The sequence below is a fragment of the Canis aureus genome, chromosome 16, assembly GCF_053574225.1.
Source record: "Canis aureus isolate CA01 chromosome 16, VMU_Caureus_v.1.0, whole genome shotgun sequence".
Taxonomy (NCBI): domain Eukaryota; kingdom Metazoa; phylum Chordata; class Mammalia; order Carnivora; family Canidae; genus Canis; species Canis aureus.
In genome coordinates this window covers 1276800-1296407 of record NC_135626.1, presented here as the reverse complement: position 1 = coordinate 1296407, position 19608 = coordinate 1276800, and the positions used below count along the sequence as shown (strand labels likewise).

The 19608-nt window shown below is 36.1% G+C and overlaps 1 protein-coding gene across 10 annotated transcripts in view; it reads right to left on the bottom strand.

The window, feature by feature from the left end:
• Window positions 1-19608, bottom strand: part of RABGAP1 (RAB GTPase activating protein 1) — a 167569-nt gene that overhangs the window by 113341 nt on the left and 34620 nt on the right. For all 10 annotated transcript variants that reach the window (XR_013353715.1, XR_013353716.1, XR_013353717.1 and 7 more), the window contains 4 exons: window positions 8562-8796; window positions 7455-7659; window positions 4645-4819; window positions 3692-3849 (listed from right to left, as the gene is read on the bottom strand). Coding sequence is in view for 7 of the 10 variants with exons in the window: in XM_077850553.1 (XP_077706679.1) it covers window positions 3692-3849; window positions 4645-4819; window positions 7455-7659; window positions 8562-8796 (773 nt within the window). In the remaining 3 variants the exon portion in view is untranslated. The remainder of the gene's footprint in view (window positions 1-3691; window positions 3850-4644; window positions 4820-7454; window positions 7660-8561; window positions 8797-19608) is intronic.

Below are 19608 nucleotides of genomic sequence, written 5' to 3'. Positions count from 1 at the left end.
GAACATTTAATTTCTACTTCTTAATTTTGCTATTATAAACAGCATTAAGGGGAACATCCATCTTGATAATTCTTTGGGTACTTCAATTATTGTTTCTGCAGATAAATTCCTAGAAATATTATGGAATCACTGGATAAAAACAACTGCATCTGGCCAGTTCAAAGCTGATAAAGAAAGGCTTACTTTTCAACAAGTTCATCACTATAATAAGGCTACACAACATTATTTTCTAGTATAAACTACAACTTCAATAAAACCATATAGCAAGAAAAGAACAAAACCCTGACAAATGTAAAGAGGAAAATGACCATCCAGGAATATTTTGTATAGCATCTCCTTGGTATGAGGGTGAACAGAACAGGGTAGGAGGCTTGTGATTATGATCATTCTTCCTTGAACATGACTAAATTCAGAAGAGAACTAGTTCTAGCATTTGAGAGAGATTTTAGACATCATTCCTATTTGTAATTGAAATTATAAATAGATCTATATAAATTTCATTACTAAAGGGAAAAAATGCTGTTTAAAGAAACTTGTTTCTTAGAAAGTAATATTACAAAGCTTATAGATTATAATTTCGACTTCTCAAGATAGGCATGCATACTGTGGGAAGCAGCACATCTCAAAGTTGCTGTGAGAACAAAAATATAGCTGATGAGAGGGCACAGACCATTGCATCTCATACTTAACTGCACAAACAAAAGTTGAAGCTACGCTGTACATAAAATTAGCCACCAGATGGCATGATAATACCAAAAGTCTTTGCAGAGAGCCTAAGTTACCAGTTGTTCAAACAAATGAACCAGTTACCATGCTTTCTAATTTAAAAGCAAATAGTAGAAATCATTCGTATTTCAATGCCAGTTTATTTTACTCATTTTATGAGGTAGTCATGAAGAAAAGAAACTTTAATATGTTACTGTCATTTACAATCCAAGAACCCGATGTGTGATATGGAATATAGGGGAAGAAAAAAAAATCAATCATCTTGTAACCATAGTATTTTAAATTTAGAAAGGACTTTAAAGTCTAGCTAACTCATTTTATAAGTAAGGAAACTACCATCAGGAGATATAAAGAAAGTTGGAAAAGATCAGTGTTAATAGTAGCAATAATTAAACTAAACCCAAGTTTTTATATCTATTCTAGGGTTCTTTCCACTACTCAAGTATTATTTTACTTAAAGTCCCAAACCAGTTATTTCTGACCCTATATGCAAAGTTAAGACTTCGAACACAGACCTCCTTCTCCTCATCCACTGTGTTCAGATAAAACTTTAATGGTAAAACTTGATGTCAGAAGCCTTTAGATCTTTAGATTATTAAAACAAATTAACCAGCCAACAACAAGACCAAAGAAGCCTAGAGAAACAAGCAGCAACAAATCCAGTGGGCTTGGCTTCTGTCATACTTCATATAAGCAATGGGCCAGTTATTCTGAGTCTAAAAGAAAATGGTAATGTGATATAGTTTCCCACACGAAATAATTTTAATTGCTTTAAAATTCTTCAAATCTTGCCTCTGGAAAAGAGAAATTAAGAAAACAGTCCCATTTACAATGGCAGCAAAAACAGTAAAATACCTAGGAATAAACTTAATAACCAAAGCAATGAAAGACCTATACTCTGAAGACAACATAAATAAAAGGAAAAACATACCATGCTCATGGATTGGGAGAAAAAATGTTAACATGTCCATACTACCTAAAGCAATCTACAGATTTAATGCAATCTCTATCAAAATACCAGCAGCATTTTTCACAGAACTAGAATAATCCTAAAATTTGTATGACATCACAAAAGACTCAATAGCCAAAGCAATCCTGAAAAAGAACAAAAGTGAAGGTATCAATAATCCCAAATTTCAAGATATACAACAAAGCTGTTTATAAGCAAAACAGCATGCTACTGGCACAAAAACAGACACATAGATCAATGGAACAAAATAAAGAGCCCAGAAATAAACCCACAATTATATGGTCAATTAATCTTGAACAAAGAGTAATGAGTATACAATGGGAGAAAGTCTCTTCAACAAATGGTGCTGGGAAAACTGGACAGTCACATTCAAGACAATGAAACTGGACCACTTTTCTTATACCATTCACAAAAATAAATTCAAAATGAATTAAAGATCTAAATGTGAGGCCTAAACCAAAAAAGTCTTAGAAGAGAGCACAGGCAGCAATATCTCTGACACTGGGCATAGTAACATCTTTCTAGATATGCCCCCTAAGGCAAGGGAAACAAAAGCAAAAATAAACTACTGCGATTACATTTAAAAATTAATTAATTTAAAAAAAAGGCTTCTGAACAGCAAAGGAAATAATCAACAAAACTAAAACATGACCTTCTGAACTGGAGAAGGTATCTGCAAATGCTATATCCAATAAAGAGTTAGTTATCAAAACATTAAAGAACTTCTCTAACTAGTATCCCCCCCCAAAATGATCCAATTTAAAAATGGATGGAAGACATGAAAAGACATTTCTCCAAAGACGACACAGAGATGGCCAACAGACACCATGAAAAGATGTTCAACATCACTCATCATCAGGGAAATGCAACTCAAAACCACAATGAGATAGCACCTCATACCTGTCAGAAAGGCTAATATCAAAAAGCAAGAAATAACAAGAGCTGGTGAGGATGTGGAGAAAAAAAAGGAACCCTCGTGTACTATTGGGGGGAATGCAAACTGGTGCAGCCACTGTGGAAAACAGTATGGAGGGTCCTAAAAAATTAAAAATAGATCTACCTTATGATCCAGTAACTCCACTTCTGGGTATTTGCCCAAAGAATATGGAAACATTAATTCCAAAAGATACATGCATGCATCTCTATGTCTATTGCAGCATTATTTACAATAGCCCAATAAGGAAAGCAGCCCAACTGTTCACCAGCAGATGAATAAAGGTATGAAGGGTAATATATGTATATATGTGTGCGTGTACACACAAATGCATACCAAGCCATTAAAAAATGAAACAGAAATAAGCCTTTTTCTGACTGACTTATTCACTGAGTATTATATCCTCTAGATTCATCAATGTTGCTGCAAATGGCAAGATTTCATTCTTTTTTATGGCTAATATTCCATGATATATACACACACACACACCATATCCTTTTTATTCATCTATTGATGGACACTTGGGCTGCTTCCATAATTAGAGAAAGACAAATACCGCATGATTTCACCTACACATGGAATTTAAGAAACAAAACCAAGAAACAAAGAGAAAAAGAGACAACCCAAAAATCAGACTTTTAACTATACAGAACAAACTGATGATTATGAGGGGGGAGGTAGATGGGTGAGATGGGTGAAAGAGATGATGGGGATTAAGAAAACATTTATTGTGATGAGCACTGAGATGTATAGGATTTTTGAATCTCTGTATTGTATACCTGAAACTAATGTAATGCTCCATGTTAATTATACTGAAATTAAAATTTAAAAAATTTTAAATAAACAAAAAATTTAAATAAAAAACTTTCCTCTGCAAATATGCCTATTTCCTTTTCTTTAACTCTTACAATATATAAAAAAAAAACTCTATAAAACCAATCATTTTATACATGAAAGTTATATATCTGACCCAGAGTTTCCCTTGAACCACAGGTGATATAGTATGCTAATACAAACTTAAAAAACATCATCATCATAAAGAACAGAATAAAATACCCTACCTAAAATAACCTTTACCATCATCTTCTTTTATTTCTAAAGACACAGAGAAGGTAAAGATGTCACTGTCAGGAGTTTGGGGTGCAGCACTTGCTGAAAGTGGGGTCTGCTTGGCAGAACGGCGGAAGGCAGTGGCAAAACTGTAAAGTATCCGGCTTACCTACAATAGACATTAGAAAATGGGTGTTATTAGAAAAAATAAAATACTTTTATGAAGGCTGAAGGTTACCCCTACTTTGTGCATGTGTGTGTATGTGTGTGTGTGTGGGGGGGTAATTCATCTTTCCCCCACTAGTTTCTTTTGGTAAATTATCTAATTTGTTAGGCCTAGAAAGCAAGCAACACTAAAAATAGCCAGAGAAGGGGTTTTAAAAAGAAATGGTTATAAACACAAGAAATGCAATTGAAAAATAATTTCCTAAATTGTTAGAAACAATTTGAATATATTTATTATAGTAAAAAAAAAAATCCTACAAGATTAGCTTTAAAAACAACAGTTTAGGGATCCCTGGGTGGCTCAGTGGTTTGGCGCCTGCCTTGGCCCAGGGCGTGATCCTGGAGTCCCGGGATCGAGTCCCACATCAGGCTTCCTGCATGGAGCCCACTTCGCCCTCTGCCTGTGTCTCTACCTCTCTCTCTCTGTGTCTCTCATGAATAAATAAATAAAATCTTAAAAAAAAAAGAAAAAGAACAGTTTAGAAATTTGTCACTGCTAAAACCAAGATGCCTATCAAGAAGCAGTCTTGGTCTCTGACACTCTTAGCAACAAGATTCTGGCTACCCAAACTTTTAGTTTCTTTGTACTTCAGCCCATCAGGCTGGAATGAATAAAACATTAGGAGAATTTTAGTTGGCTTATTAAATGACCCTAATAAATACTGCAAATAACTTCAACATAATGAGGGTACAGATGAAGTCTCATTTGCAGACAATTTTCTTTCTGATAGGGACTTACAGCTTCTTGTATTTCACACCGGAAGACGTGTATTCTGAAGAGCTCTGCATTGTAATGACTTTCAGTGAAAGCGAAACAGTCACTCTCAGGAGTTCCATCATGCCCTCTGACACAAAACAGGATTTTGTAGATAGGGTAGTTTGCTATTTCAGTGTTTGTCTGAGGATCTAAGAGTCTGTTCAGGAAAAAAGATATAAAGAGCTTAAAGGGATTATGGACTCTTTTCAGTACATCTATATTATGATTTGAGACTCCTCTTTCTAGCAAGATCATAGGAACTATTTTTGGTATGCTAATCATATTAATCTTAAATCTTAATAAATAAGTAACATGTGGATTTCTGAAGTTATTAATTTCATACTCCCATGGTCCCAAAATATACTTACTCTTCACAGAGACAATAGAAAAACACAGTAAGTATGTTTCCTATATAATCTGTACCTAAATAACGACTAGATCGGGCAGCCCGGGTGGCTCAGCAGTTTAGCGCTGCCTTCAGCCCAGGGTGTGATCCTGGAGACCCGGGATCAAGTCCCATGACAGGCTTCCTGCACGGAGCCTGCTTCTCCCTCTGCCTGTGTCTCTGCCCCCCTCCCCTCTCTCTCTGTGTCTCTCATGAATAAATATATAAAATCTATAAATAAATAAATAAATAAATAAATAAATAAATAAATAAATAAATAAATAAATACTAGATCAATGGGTAAAATTAGACTACTAAAATAAATCATTAAAGCTCTGCTTTTTATTACCTCCTAAAAAATGACATAATCTGCTTTATTATTTAAAAATAATTAAAAAATAATATGTGCTTTCTCAGAGTGAAACATATTCTTCTAATTCATGGCAGATAAGAGTGTATAAAATGTTAACACCTAAAAAAAGATGATTACTAAAATCAAAAGGATGTCATTCACTGAAAATCAAAGGTGTGTCAGTCACTCAAAAATGTAATGGTTCAATAAATACTTACGTGTTAACTACAACATTGCAGGCTCTGTTCTGGACACTGAAGACACAGGAATGAAATTAAACTACAATTTCAACACTGAATGGGCAGGGCCATTGATGAGGAAAGCCCAGGGGTTCCTGTGCATAATGGAAATACACAGGAAGGGAACCTCATCCACATTCAAAGGTACTTTTATAAAAACTCTGAAAACATGAGCAAGAGAAACTGGTTTTTGCATATTTATAGAATTAAAATGTATCAGAACAAAATATAACTTCAGCTGGGCAATAACTACTAAGAAGCACACAGAATGAGTGCTAAGTAAATTTTATGAAACATTTCACATTAACAGGGGTGCCTGGGTGGCTCAGTCGGTTAAGTGCCGGACTCTTGATTTTTGTCTCAGGTCTGATCTCAAGAGTCGTGAGATTGAGCTCAGCATGGAGTCTGCTTCTCTTTCCCTCTCTCCTTCCTCTACCCCTCCCTTCGCTCATGCTGTCTCTAAAATAAATAAATCTTTTTAAAAAAAAGTTTCACATTAATAAATATAATTAAAATTAGGATTTGTGAGTCTTTGTGAAATGGTTCTTTAAAACTTCAAAAAAAGAATTACGCACGTAGAATAATGGAATATTAAAAAAGTAACTTACTACTATCCACATATAGGTACAACACTACTACCATGAAAATCCAAAATGCTTCTGGGAGTATAAAAACAGATTCCCTCTCATACACTACTGATAAAGTACAAAATGGATTGCTATTTCTAGAGAGCTACTTGGCATTGTATCAAAAGCAATGAAAATGGGGAAACCTCTGACTCAAAAGTCTACTTCTAGGAATTTATCCTAAAGAAATTTTATAACAACAAAAATTTAACATACCTCTTTATACGGAAATTATAGGTAATGCACTTACATACCTATATAATAAACGCTTAATATTAGCTATTAGTAGTTTTCTCCTTAAAAAAACCCCACTAAAACTAAAATGTCCAATATATAAGACTGGTTATTTAAGTTTTTTTTTTTTTTTAAGTAATCTTTATACCAAACATGGGGCTCAAACCCACAACCTCAAGATCAAGAGTCCCGTGCTCCACCAATTAAGCCAGTCAGATGCCCCAAAGACTGGGTATTTCTAAATAATACATCATCTTACTATCACAAATTAAAATTTTTAAGTGTATTTATTGATATGGAAAGAGATTCATGATATAAAACTAAATGAAGAAAGCATGTTACAAGATGATCTGTTTAACTCCACTGTTGAAAATGTTGATTCTGGGGGTGCTTGGGTGACTCAGTGGGTTGAGCGATCAACTCTTGGTTGTGGTTCAGGTATAATTTCAAGATCTTGGGGATCAAGCCTTGCATCAGGCTCCATGCTCAGTGGGGAGTCTGCTTGTGGATTCTCTCTTCCTTTCTATCCCTGCCCCAATCATGTGCACATACACGTGCATGCTCTAAAATAATCTCTTAAAAAACGTTGATTCTGATGTTAATATTGTTGTTGACTCTAATATGTTCAGTTAGATTCAGTATGAAACTTCACATTGAACTAATGTGTCCAGCTAGTATTTGTACTGGTAGAACAGCGAAAATATAAATTATTTTGTTAGGCATATTTTCAGGTCAAGGTTATTTCCATTATCCCAAAACACTTAAATTTTAATGTACTACACACAACTGGGATAGGGAAGAATATAAAAAACTGTTCAAATGAGAGACTAATTTTCATAAAAGTCACAATCCTTTCAATTTATTAAGTGCCAGGTGAATTAAACACTGCTTCTTTCTAAATCTATAGGTCAGAAATCTGATCCATTGCTACAAACATTTCAAGAAGCTACTCTTACCTCACGGTTCCTTCAGATACATTCGGCACTGAAAGGGTTACATCTAGTGAAATCTGACACTGGCTTCTTAAGATGGACATCATCCTTAAGGCTTCCACTTCACTCCTGGGAGCATTTACTGAGGCACAGCCTAAATAAGTTAGTTTGCTGAAAACTACACTGTCCTCATCAGCGGCTGGTGTGAAAGGACTTGACCCTTCAGAATCTGAAGAAATGGTAATGGAGGGTTACTTTCATTTCAGTATTTTGTTGACATGAATACCAAGTAAAAACCTACAAGTTACATTTAGGTTCTACAATTAAATACCAATGAGATACTATGCTATTGCCCCACAAAAAATGCCCGTTAAAGCCTGAAATTTCACATTAAAATTGTCACCAACACCACAATATTTAGAGATTGCTTTACTGTCAATCCCAAATCTAAAATGTGACCTGAGGTTAGAAATGATTTACATTTCTGCCTCTTCTAATTTGTTTTGACTTTATAATTTACATTAAGGTCAAAAATACATTCAGTATTTTATCACTCTGAAAAATCCTATCTGTTTTCTTTCTGATCTGCATTGCTTTATTTCTCTCATTCACCATCTTAGCCACTTTATGTTCTCCCAATACCCCTTCCTCTTTCCCGATAAAGCTCTACAGTTTTAACACTCTACTTTCCCAATGAGCCTTTATAATTCCTCTATTCCTCCTCTATGGTGCCTTTTGGCTCCCTTTTACAACCTGGCAACTACTCCCAAAGAGCTATCTATACAAGCCTGGAGCAAATATCTCTTCCTCAAACATTATTCCTCCACATCTCCAACACTGTATTCAAATTCCTTCTTTCTTGGAAAAATCCTGAAACATTCTGAAATGAGACTTCTTCAATGTCATTAAACTGCTGTTATCTTTCTTTGATATAAATGACATACATTTAAAGGGAAATCAAAATGGTACGTATATCTACCCTTCTCACATTCCCCTAAATCTAGAATCTGAAGTTTCTAGAAAACACAGATAATGGTTTTTATTTGCTCTGAATCAAACCTAATACAGTGTGGGCACTCACATATTAAAAACAATAACCTTCAGTTAAGCAAGCAATGCAGCAGTCCTAACCTCCTTGTCCAGGTTTCACTGGCAAGCTCATCTCTGGTTTTTGGAGCCCTACTAATGGCACAGGGTTAATGGTGGATGAAGCTGAGAGCTGGTTAGAAAGAGGTCCGTCTCCTTCACCATCCAGTTGTGACCTTTCCACAAGTTCTTTGTCCGCTGGCTGGTCGTCCATTGGAGGATCCATTAGCACATCTGCTAGCTCTTTTTGCAGCTGCTGTTCACTTCCATTCCCTATAATCTAAGGGTCACAAATACATGTAATCAGCAAAGTGAGGAAGAGAGGCCGGTACTAATTCAAATGGATGCGTATGCTAGAGAAAATAACGTTTCTTTTGACACAAAGATATCTGCTGAATGTTTTTTAAAAAACAGAATAAATCAAGATCAGCAATAAATAAGAGTTGTAGCTGCTCTAAATCATACAGTTTTTCATGAAAAAGTATATAGTGAATTTGAGACTAGTGCCCAGAAATGTATGTGACAATGTCAGTGTTATTGAAAGTTTTCTACAGTGTCCTCAATTAACAATTAAAATATCTGGAATTTTACATGTCTGGTGAGAAATAATCTGTTAAGAAGAATATCTTTAGGGATCCCTGGGTGGCGCAGAGGTTTAGCGCCTGCCTTTGGCCCAGGGCGCGATCCTGGAGACCCGGGATCGAATCCCACGTCGGGCTCCCGGTGCATGGAGCCTGCTTCTCTCTCTGCCTGTGTCTCTGCCTCTCTCTCTCTCACTGTGTGCCTATCATAAATAAATAAATAAATAAATAAATAAAGAAAGAAAGAAAGAAAGAAAGAAAGAAAGAAAGAAAGAAAGAAAGAAAGAATGAATATCTTTAGGGGCTTCTCTAATCTTTAGGAAAAAAGGAAAATGTGTTTGCTTGCAAACGTTATCATAGAAACAGATTTATTAGGTAATAAATTTTCACATGGATTTCATCATTCCTACTCTAAGTCAGTCTCTTGTAATTCTAAGGGAGATTCCTTTGATATGAACAGTTTCTGAAAGTTCTGGGCACCTGAATAAAGCTGGTATGTATAAAATGTCCTGAGGAGCAGAAGCACTCCATTTCAGTATGTCAAGTATTTTTCTAGAGTCATATGGTTTATTATTAATTGTCAACAAGGAAGTAAACAAGGGCAAATCAAGTGGAGACTGCTTAATGCTAAGGAAAACCACAAGTGACAAAACCCAGTATTATCACTAAAATGCTTATTCAAGAAGCACTAAAAAAATTCACAAAAGAATTTAGGAAAAGTCCTGATCAAGAAAGGGGGCTGACTGAGGCAGCTTTCTGAAGCCTAAAATCTGACAGAAAGTGAAAATGGGTGGGACTACGAGATTGTTAAAGAGAATGAGGTCTTCCTGGTCAAAGAAACATATAAGTTAGAAGCAAAATTCCAATAATAACAGATATACCTCTGGACTACCAAAGAACCCAGTTCAAACATTTTTTATGGCTCTGTGTCAAGTTCCTTTGGTTGTAAATTATATTTGAGAAACAGTCTTAAGTCTTTTTTTGCTGACATTTTCCCAAACAAATCTAACATGTCAACTACTCTTACCTGGGAAAGTAGAGCGAAACAGGTGTACAGCCTCGTGACTTCAGTGACAATGTCTATTTCCCTGAACTTTCATTTTATGTTTACAGTTACCATTAGTGGAACTACCAAGTGGGTCAAGTAATTTCAATTCTCTATTATGCCTGATCCTACACATCCACAAATGTAATCAAATTTCTTTTTTCCAGAAGTTCTACTTTCACAAGTTTTTTTTTTAATTTTTTTTTTTTTATTTATTTATGATAGTCACACAGAGAGAGAGAGAGAGAGAGGCAGAGACACAGGCAGAGAGAGAAGCAGGCTCCATGCACTGGGAGCCCGACGTGGGATTCGATCCCGGGTCTCCAGGATCGCGCCCTGGGCCAAAGGCAGGCGCCAAACCGCTGTGCCACCCAGGGATCCCCTTTCACAAGTTTTTTAAAGCCATCTGAAAAATAAACCACAGCTTGGTTCCAATTAACCTCTCATTCTTTCAGAACTGGAGAGCAATTACTGCATCACCTGCAGTAAACAAAAGATAGTCTAACTGAACCTAAACTGTTTTCCAAGAGGAAAGAGAAAGAACGTGAGTAGGATAGGTACAGCTTTCTGAACACAGATGGAGAAAAGGTATTAGATTCCACATTTATGTAATTAGCAATAACTGGAGAGACTAACAGTAAAAGAGCAAACAATCAAAGAGAAAACATTTTATTTTACATGTTACAAAATACTGATTTGATCTTTAATATCAGCCCTGAGCTGAAGGCAGCGCTAAAATGCTGAGCCACCCGGGCTGCCCAACATTCTTAAGAGATAACGCAATCATCTCTAAAATAAATCAAGATACTGCAATGTTAGTAAAAGGGTAGATATACAGATCAATGGAACAAAACAGAATCCAGAAACAGATTGACACATATACAGCCTACTGGTTTCAATAAAGTTGGCAAGATAATTTAACGGTGAAAGGGAATAAAACAGGGCTGGAACAATTAACTTGACATTCATACCTATGCAAAAACATGAATCTCAGCCAATACTTCACTCACATACAAAAATTAACACAACATGGATCACAGGTCTAAACGTAAATCATAAAGCTATAAAACTAACAAAAGAAAACAAGGGAGAAAATCTATGAAAATCCTGGGACACAAAATTTCTTTTGACATAAAAACTAGTATAAAAGAAAATAAAAATGATAGGCATGTCTGGGTAGCACAGTTAGTTAAGCATATGACTCCTGGTTCTGGGTTAAGTCATGATCTCAGGATCATGAGACTGAACCCCTGCTTCGGGCTTTGCATTCAGCGAGAAGTCTGCTTGAGACTCTCTCTTCCTCTCCCTTGGCCCCCAAAACATCCACGCTCTCACTCTTTCTCTGAAATAAATATTTTTTAAAAATGATAAAATGTGCTTTAGCAAAACTAGGAACTTCTTCTCAAAAGACATCATTAAGAGAATGAAAACACAAGCCAGACTTGGAGAATATGTATCTGATGAGGGATTTATATCCGGAATATCCTATAACTCAATAAGGAAACAAGGAACCCAATTTTAAAAATGGGCATTTTGGGAAGCCCTGGGTGGCTCAGCGGTTTAGCACCTGCCTTTGGCCCAGGGCGTGATCCTGGAGTCCTGGGATTAAGTCCCACATCAGGCTCCCTGCATGGAGCCTGCTTCTCCCTCTGCCTGTGTCTCTGCCTCTCTCTCTCTCTCTGTGTCTCTCATGAATAAGTAAATAAAATCTTTTATAAATAAATAAGGGCATTTAGACAAAGAAAGTATTAAGATAATAACTAATAAGCACATGAGAGAAACTCAATTAGCCATTAGAGAAATTGAAACCACCAGAGGATGCTTTCAGTACCTATAAGATTGGCTAAAATTAAAATCAAAACAATGCTAACAAGGACTGGCAAAGATGTGTAATAACTGAAAAACTCTCATATACTGCTGGCAGGAATGCAAAATGGCAAAGTCGCTGTAGCTGGGTTTTTTTGTAAATTTCATAGTTAAATACACACTTGCCATATGACTCAGTCCTAGGTATTTACCCAAGAAAAATTAAAACATATGTCTTGTTTGTGTTTATAGCCGTATTCATAATCACCAAAAACTGAATATAACTGTTAACTGCTTAGTGGATAAACAAACCACCAACTATCTGTACAATGGAATACTACTCAGCAATAAAAAGGAACGAATTATTAATACAATAACATGGATTATTCCAAGTAAAATATGCCACACAAAAGGCTACACCATTCTATAAAGTTCCAATTGTATGGCCTTATGGGAAAGGCAAACTACAGGGGCAGAAATCAGATCACTGGTTGCCAGGGGATGGGAAGGAGATTAAGAGAATTGACTAAAAAGAAACACAAAGTAACTTTTTGTAGTGACACAAATACTCTGCATCCTAATTGTGGTGATGGCAGTTATTATATAAGAGTTTGCATTCAGGGGTGTCCGGGTGGCTCAGTTGGTAAAAGTATGTACCTTCGGCTTGGGTCATGGTATCAGGGTCCTGGGGTGGAGGCCCATGTGGGGCTCCCTGCTCAGTGGGGAGTCTGCTTCTCCCTCTCCCCCTCCTTCCACTCATGCACATACTCTCTCAAATAAATAACATCTTTAAAAAAAAAAAAAAAGGTTTGCATTCACTAAAGCTTATAGGACTGTACATCTAAAAGGGCTACATGTTACTGTATATAAATTTCATCTTAATAACCTTAAAATAGAAACGGGATATTGATCGGGGCAAAGGCTTTGCATATGTGGGAGCAGGATGAAAAATCTCTGCACCTTCCTCTAAATTTTGCTGTGAACCTAACGGCTCTAAAAAATATAAAAAAAAAAAAAAACCATGGTTTCTACAAAAGATGCAATTTGATAACACACTGTTCATTTTTAATATCTGCACCACAAAAGGTATTCATCCAGGGGTCTGTTTTTGACAATAATCTCATTTTACACTCTCCTATGCCTACCTCATCTACTGCCAAGATACACAAACAATCCCTAATATATATCTACAAAGCCTTCCTCAACTGTCTACTGGAGAGAAATCTTCAGCCGGATACTCCAGACTTGGTGTATCAAACTTAACTCACTGTCTGATCCTCCTTGTATTCCAAAGCGAGACTTGAACTCAAGGCCAATAGTTGCATGCTGTACTGAATAAGCCAGCCAGGATCCTTCACTCCTCTCATTCCCACATTACTCATAAATCCTACTGATCCTTGCTCAATTGTGCATTTTTTTCCTTCCTCTCTCTGCATAGGTAATACCACAGGATGGTGTATTTCATTTTACATTAGCCTACTAGAAAGACATGCATTTCCCCTGCCTTCTTTTCCCTGTGACTTCTCTTTCACACGCCAACTTTAAGTTACAATTGGGAATCTTAGTTCTGATCAAGCACTGCTTTACTTTTAAACCCTCTCATGTTTCCTCAATTCCCTTTTAAGATAAAGCCCAAATTTGTAACTATACGAGTTTTTCACAACTCTGTCCAATTTATGTTTCCATCTCTTACCAGTCACATCAAACTACTCAACTTCCCCAGGACATATCATCAACTTCCAAGCATCTAGACTTTGTATAGACTTGTCCCTTCCCTAGAAAGTAATCCTCTCCTTCTCCTTTCTGTTAAGACCAAGCTTAAATTCTGTTACCTCCTCTAGGAGATCTTAACCCTGCTGTATGTGATTTAATTACTCCTTCCTCAGGGAGTGCTACCGTCATATGGGCATAGATGTTTTAGAGAACCAGACCTTGAACCAGACTGGGCATTATTAAATGGCAGAGATTGCTTAAGTTTTCTTTATATTATTCCCAAAGGTCTAGATACATTTTCTGCACAATATACCTGCAATACATGTTTATTGATTTGAATTTTATAAATGCAAAGAATATAAGTTAAAGTAGTATTTTGATATTGGATGTTCTACAGATGGGTTTAGTTATAAAAAATGAAATCTGAATGCTTTATTTTAGCTTTGTTTACTTAACACAAAAACATATCATTTCCTATTTTTCTGAAAAGTCCTTAAAGATTTAACATTTACAATAAAAATACTGGGCAAGACCAATTAGAATGCTGCAAAACAATTTTATTTTGTAGTCCAACAAAAAGACTTCTAACTTAATTTAGCAGAAATATAAAAATAAAAAAAGCAAAGCAGATATGTACGGATAATACAACAAGGATCATATTTAGATTTGTGTTCATCTCCATGTAAACTAGACTAAGAGAAGAAAGGGAAAGTACTTGAAGAAACAGTCCTGAAATGACAGAAAAAAACAATAAAGTACCAATTTAGCAGCTATTGTAAACATGGACATACATATTTGCAATGACAGAAACTGCATGGTGAATGACTTATTCATAACTTTGCTTATAAAGCAGGGTGGTAGTCAAAATTGGGGTCAAGAGCTGGCTTGTGGCACAACTCCAGGGGGTACCACTCACATGCCGACCATGTGAACAGCAACCCCCTAGGGTTAGCTGTACAAAGTGAAGGTGTACTCAGTAGTAGTCCCTCCACTATAACACAGTGGAGTTTGGGGCACAGCTCTGACACTAACTCTGCTGGTTCTGGGTAAATTAACCTCTGAAAGTCACAGCTGCCTCATCTCTAAAATTAAGGTGTTGGGGCACCTGGGTGGCTCAGTGGTTGAGCATCTGCCTTAGGCTCCGGGCATGATCCTGGGGTACTGGGTTCGAGTCCCGCATCAGGCTCCCTATGAGGAACCTGCTTCTCCCTCTGCCTGTGTCTCTGCCTCTCTCTGTGTCTCTCTCATGAATAAATAAAATCTTTAAAAAATTAAAATAAAATAAAATAAAATAAAATAAAATAAAATAAAATAAAATAAAATAAAGGTGTTAATATCTCCCAGGACTGTCAGGTCATGAGGATTCAATGATATAACAACAATGATTATTGGACATTTATTGTTTATAATTCAGGCACTGTATGATTTTATAGGAATTATCTCATTTCCCACATCACAGTACCTGCCAATTAATTAAGCATCCAATTAGTATCTCCCTACCCACCCCATTTTCAGCTATCTCTTTTTTTAAAAAGAAGATTTTAAGTAATTTCTACACCCAACCCCTACAATGTGGGGGCTTGATCTTACAACCTTGAGGTCAAGTCACATGCTACACCAACTGAGCCAGCCAGGTGTCCGCTACTTTTAACTATTTCTAAATAAATTCTGATCCACCTGCTGGGGTTGAGGTTTGAAAAAGCAAATAACTTAAAAAAAAAAAAAAAAAGTAGTTGTTCCACTTTCCATTTCCAGGGAAAACTAAGAATACATCTACTATTTATGTGAAAGACCCATTACTGGAATAATATCTGTCTTTTCTAAATATATTAAATAAAAGTAATAACTTCTATGGTAGAACTGGCTACAGGTCTATTTCCTTGAGACCAAAACTGCATTTATAGAAACAAGGGACAAAATGTTTCAAAGGCAACAGCCAGGAGTCATTTCCTGATGTTAAAATTCCATTCCTAACTTTATAGCGCCTGTTTCCTGTCACTGCAACAATACCAACTAGGCCCCACTTGATTTGACAGTTATCCAAAGCTACTTTAGGTGGTTTAGGATCTTTTTCCAGTAGATTTTGTCTTCAAGAAAGCACGCTTAGGAAATGATAGTGTGTGCTTGAAAAATCCATAGATAATCAGAAAATTATAGATAAATTCCTGATGATTTACAGTTCCTACTATTTGTGTCAGACCGTAATGAAAATAAAAATGACAGTGGTTCAGAGTAATTTTACAGCTTCAATGTAAAAGCTAAGGCATTTCGAAACATATATATATATATATATATAGCTCAGTTTTAATATAAACATGTATAAATACATACAAATATAAATCTACATAAAGCTGAGTTTTAACAGAAAGCAAGGCACAAAATAACCAGAAGTCCCATTTGGATCCTGTATCCAAATGTATCGTTACTAACCTCAAATCCACTCATATACTTGTTCTGTGATCTTTGATAAATCACTAAATTACTTTGTGCCTCATTTATAAACTGCAGATGTTCTGACTATCTCTTTATCTTACTGGATGAAGGAAGGACCAGAGAAACAAATTACAATTAGGAATTATTAATACTAATTTTAAAAGAAGAAGGAACAGTACCTTGTGAATTCATCCTAAAAAGTCAACTGAAGACAGAGCCAAACTATAACTGTATTGTACAATAACAGAATTATGACTGGGTTTTACTTACTTTTTTATTGCCTGAATCTTCTGTATCAAGCACACATTATTTTTATAATAACAGAAAACAAAAAATATTTGGGAGAAAAAGAAAAGCAAGCACATTCAATTCTACTGTATGGAGTGCTCCTAACTCTAGACCCTGTTCGATCCTCTTGATCTTTCTACACATTACAGACTGACTTCTTTGAGTAATTCTTAATCATTCTTTATGGTTTTGCTAAATTGTTACCTACTCTTTGCTTTTCTAGGCAACAATCAGGTTCTCATATAATTCTGTTCATATCTATATCCCAGCACTTGATTAATTTATCATGATGACATGGTTACTTGTTTGTCTCACCACCACCACCTTGATTCCCTTACTTAAACTATGTGTTCATGGTTCAGTTACTTTGTTTGCTAAATAAAAGATCTGCATTTGAGGACAAGATCATCTGTTACTAAAAACAAGTAATATTGGAAACTGAGTTAGAAGTTTAGTTTAAGCAATTCTGAGGAGCGACTTCTATACCAGCTATTTTAATACAGTTTGGTAACTTCCTTCCAACTAAAATAATGTCCACTGAATTTTTCAAGAAGAAAAAGATTAAAAACTTTAAAAAAATTCTGTAACTGAACTTTCCACCAATGAAGTACTGGGTCATCAATGTACTTCCAACCAGTATCTATAGAGTATCTTTGTTTAAGAGCAAAGAGTGTAAGATTCCTACACCAGAGGAGTCAGGTAGAGAAAACACATGTTCTGAATTTATGAAAAGTTCTCTGATTTTGTTGTTGTCAAAATTTTTATGAAGAAAAATACCTGTGTTTTTTATAACACCATCACCCTTTCTTTAAAGGGCTTAACCAGAGCATTATCTTCTCCAAGAAGGCTTCTCAGATACCTCCCCCAAGTTGAGATAGGTTTTCACCCTCTCAGTTCTATAGCACCCTTTATTAATCTCTTCTATAAGCATTTATCTAACTACTAATGTTGAAAATTAAATATAGCCACAATATCTCTACAGCTCCTCCTCTGAGAGGTATAGTCTTTTTCCCTAAACCCATGACTCTGGACTGGCCCCGTGACTTGCTTTGACCAATAAAATGTGGCAGCAGTGGTATCACATAATTTCTAAGCCTTAACCCTAAAAGATGCGTTATGGCTTCCACATCCGCCCTCAGACCACTATGCTGCTGTAAAGAAGTCTAAGATGAAAGACCACATGAAAAGATTCAGCCGTCCTAATGAAGCCTAGCCACCAATCAATGTACCAGTACCAGATCAATGAAGTCACATGAACCAAAACAAGACCAGCGCAACTACCCACTCAATGCCTAAGATCATGAGAAATAATAAATTGTTTTAAGCCACTCACTTCTGAGGTAGTTTGTTACAAAGCAAAGATCAATACAAACCACTGCAACAAGGATTTCAACAACTATCACCTACTCTAAGCTATAAGCATCTTAAAGACAAGAACCATCTCTATTCATTCAGCCTCTTAAGAGCTTCTCTTTGTGATATTCGGCAGTTTCACTGATTGGGACTCACACTCTGTTCCTTGGAGCTGAGGATTTATGCCTTATTACTTCCAGAAAATATTTAGCTCTTATCTCAATGAATTCTTATCCCATTCTAGTCTATCTTCTGAGTAACTTCTGTAGATTCATTTTGCAGGTATTATTTGACTTTCTGTTCAGCCATTTCTAATCTATTACTTAACACATCAGTTGCACCTTTAACTTCACCAGCTCTCATTTTCACTAAGCTTGCTTGATCTTTAAATTTTTTTGATAATTTTGTTCATGTCTAATATTTTCAAATTTTCTTTAAATCTTTAATCATTTAAATCATTTATCTTAAAGTTACAGCTAATAATTCAAATGCTGCAGTGTTTGGGCAGATCTGATCCTGCTGGGGTTTGCCTACTCTTTGCTCTTTGTAAATTTTGGATCGTCTGATATTCAGTATCAGGGTAATCTGGGAATACCATGCAGGCTGGGTGGCAAGTATGTCCCTCCAGAGTTGTTCTGCAATTGATTCTGTCAGGTGCCCTACACCTGGAATATTCAGGTAGTATAAATTCAAACCCTAAATACCTGAAGGCAAGCCTATGGGTAAAAATTCTCAACAAGATTCCCCTCCAAACCTGTGTCCAAGACAAGACGACTGAGGCTAAATTTCCTTCTTCCTGTGGACTGTAAGCAAGTTCTTTTTCCAAGTCTATCCTTCCAGTGAGGATGTGGTGCTATCTAAGGAATTATAATAGCCAGAACTCTACGTAAAAGCCAACACTGGAGCTATACTGGAGGAATTTGCTGTTCTTTAGGACCAGTGGTCTTGGGTTTTGAAAGCTACATTGGGTAAGAGATAAGGCTTTGGGTTTTACAGAGGGGTATTGGAAATCAGATTTCCTTAGATACCATGATACTGATAGGGTGGGCAAATTAGATATGGGATTTGAGGCAAAGAAAGAGATAAATGATGATTCCTAGGTTTTGGCCTGAACTGTTAAGTAGGTGGTAGTAGGTAGAAAACCCCTCTCCCTAATCTAGTCAAAGACTTTGCTCTTCTCTGGTACTAGTAATGCCCCCTCTTTTCTGAGTAATTCCTATCAGTGCATAAAATCCCTCACAGGAATTTTATTCCTCTTTAGCTACCATGCCGTTTGTCTGTTCCTCCTTTTTAGCAAAAATCCTTAAAACTTTAGTTGTTACACTATCACTTTTCCTCACCTACTATTTACTACCCAACCCACATGAATGCTAAATCTCATTTATCTCTTGAAAACAAAAAAACAAAACAAACCACCAAACCATGCTTAAGAATCACCCAGGCCTCTATTCTATCATTTTTCAGTCACCATCTAAAGCAACCTCTCAGCAAAATCTAACACACCTGGTTATTCCCACTCTCTTGAAACACTTTCTTCATCTCTCATCCAAGGCATTCCAATCTCCTAGTTTTCTTTGTATCTCACTAGTTATATCTTCTCAGTCTTCTCTGCTGGTTTCTCTTCATCTCCATCTCTCAATGTTGAAGTACTCCAAGAATCATCTCTTCACTCAACTCTTCAGTTTCTACGCTCACTCTGTGGGTGATCTCAACTAATCTCATAGCTTTAAAAACCATCTACACTGTTGATGCCAGCCAGTTGCTCCGGAGGATCAATCTCACACAATCAACTACTTGACATCAAGAAATGGACATGTAATAGTCATCTCAAATTTAGTATGTTCAACTTCTAATCCCTCTAACACATTTTAGT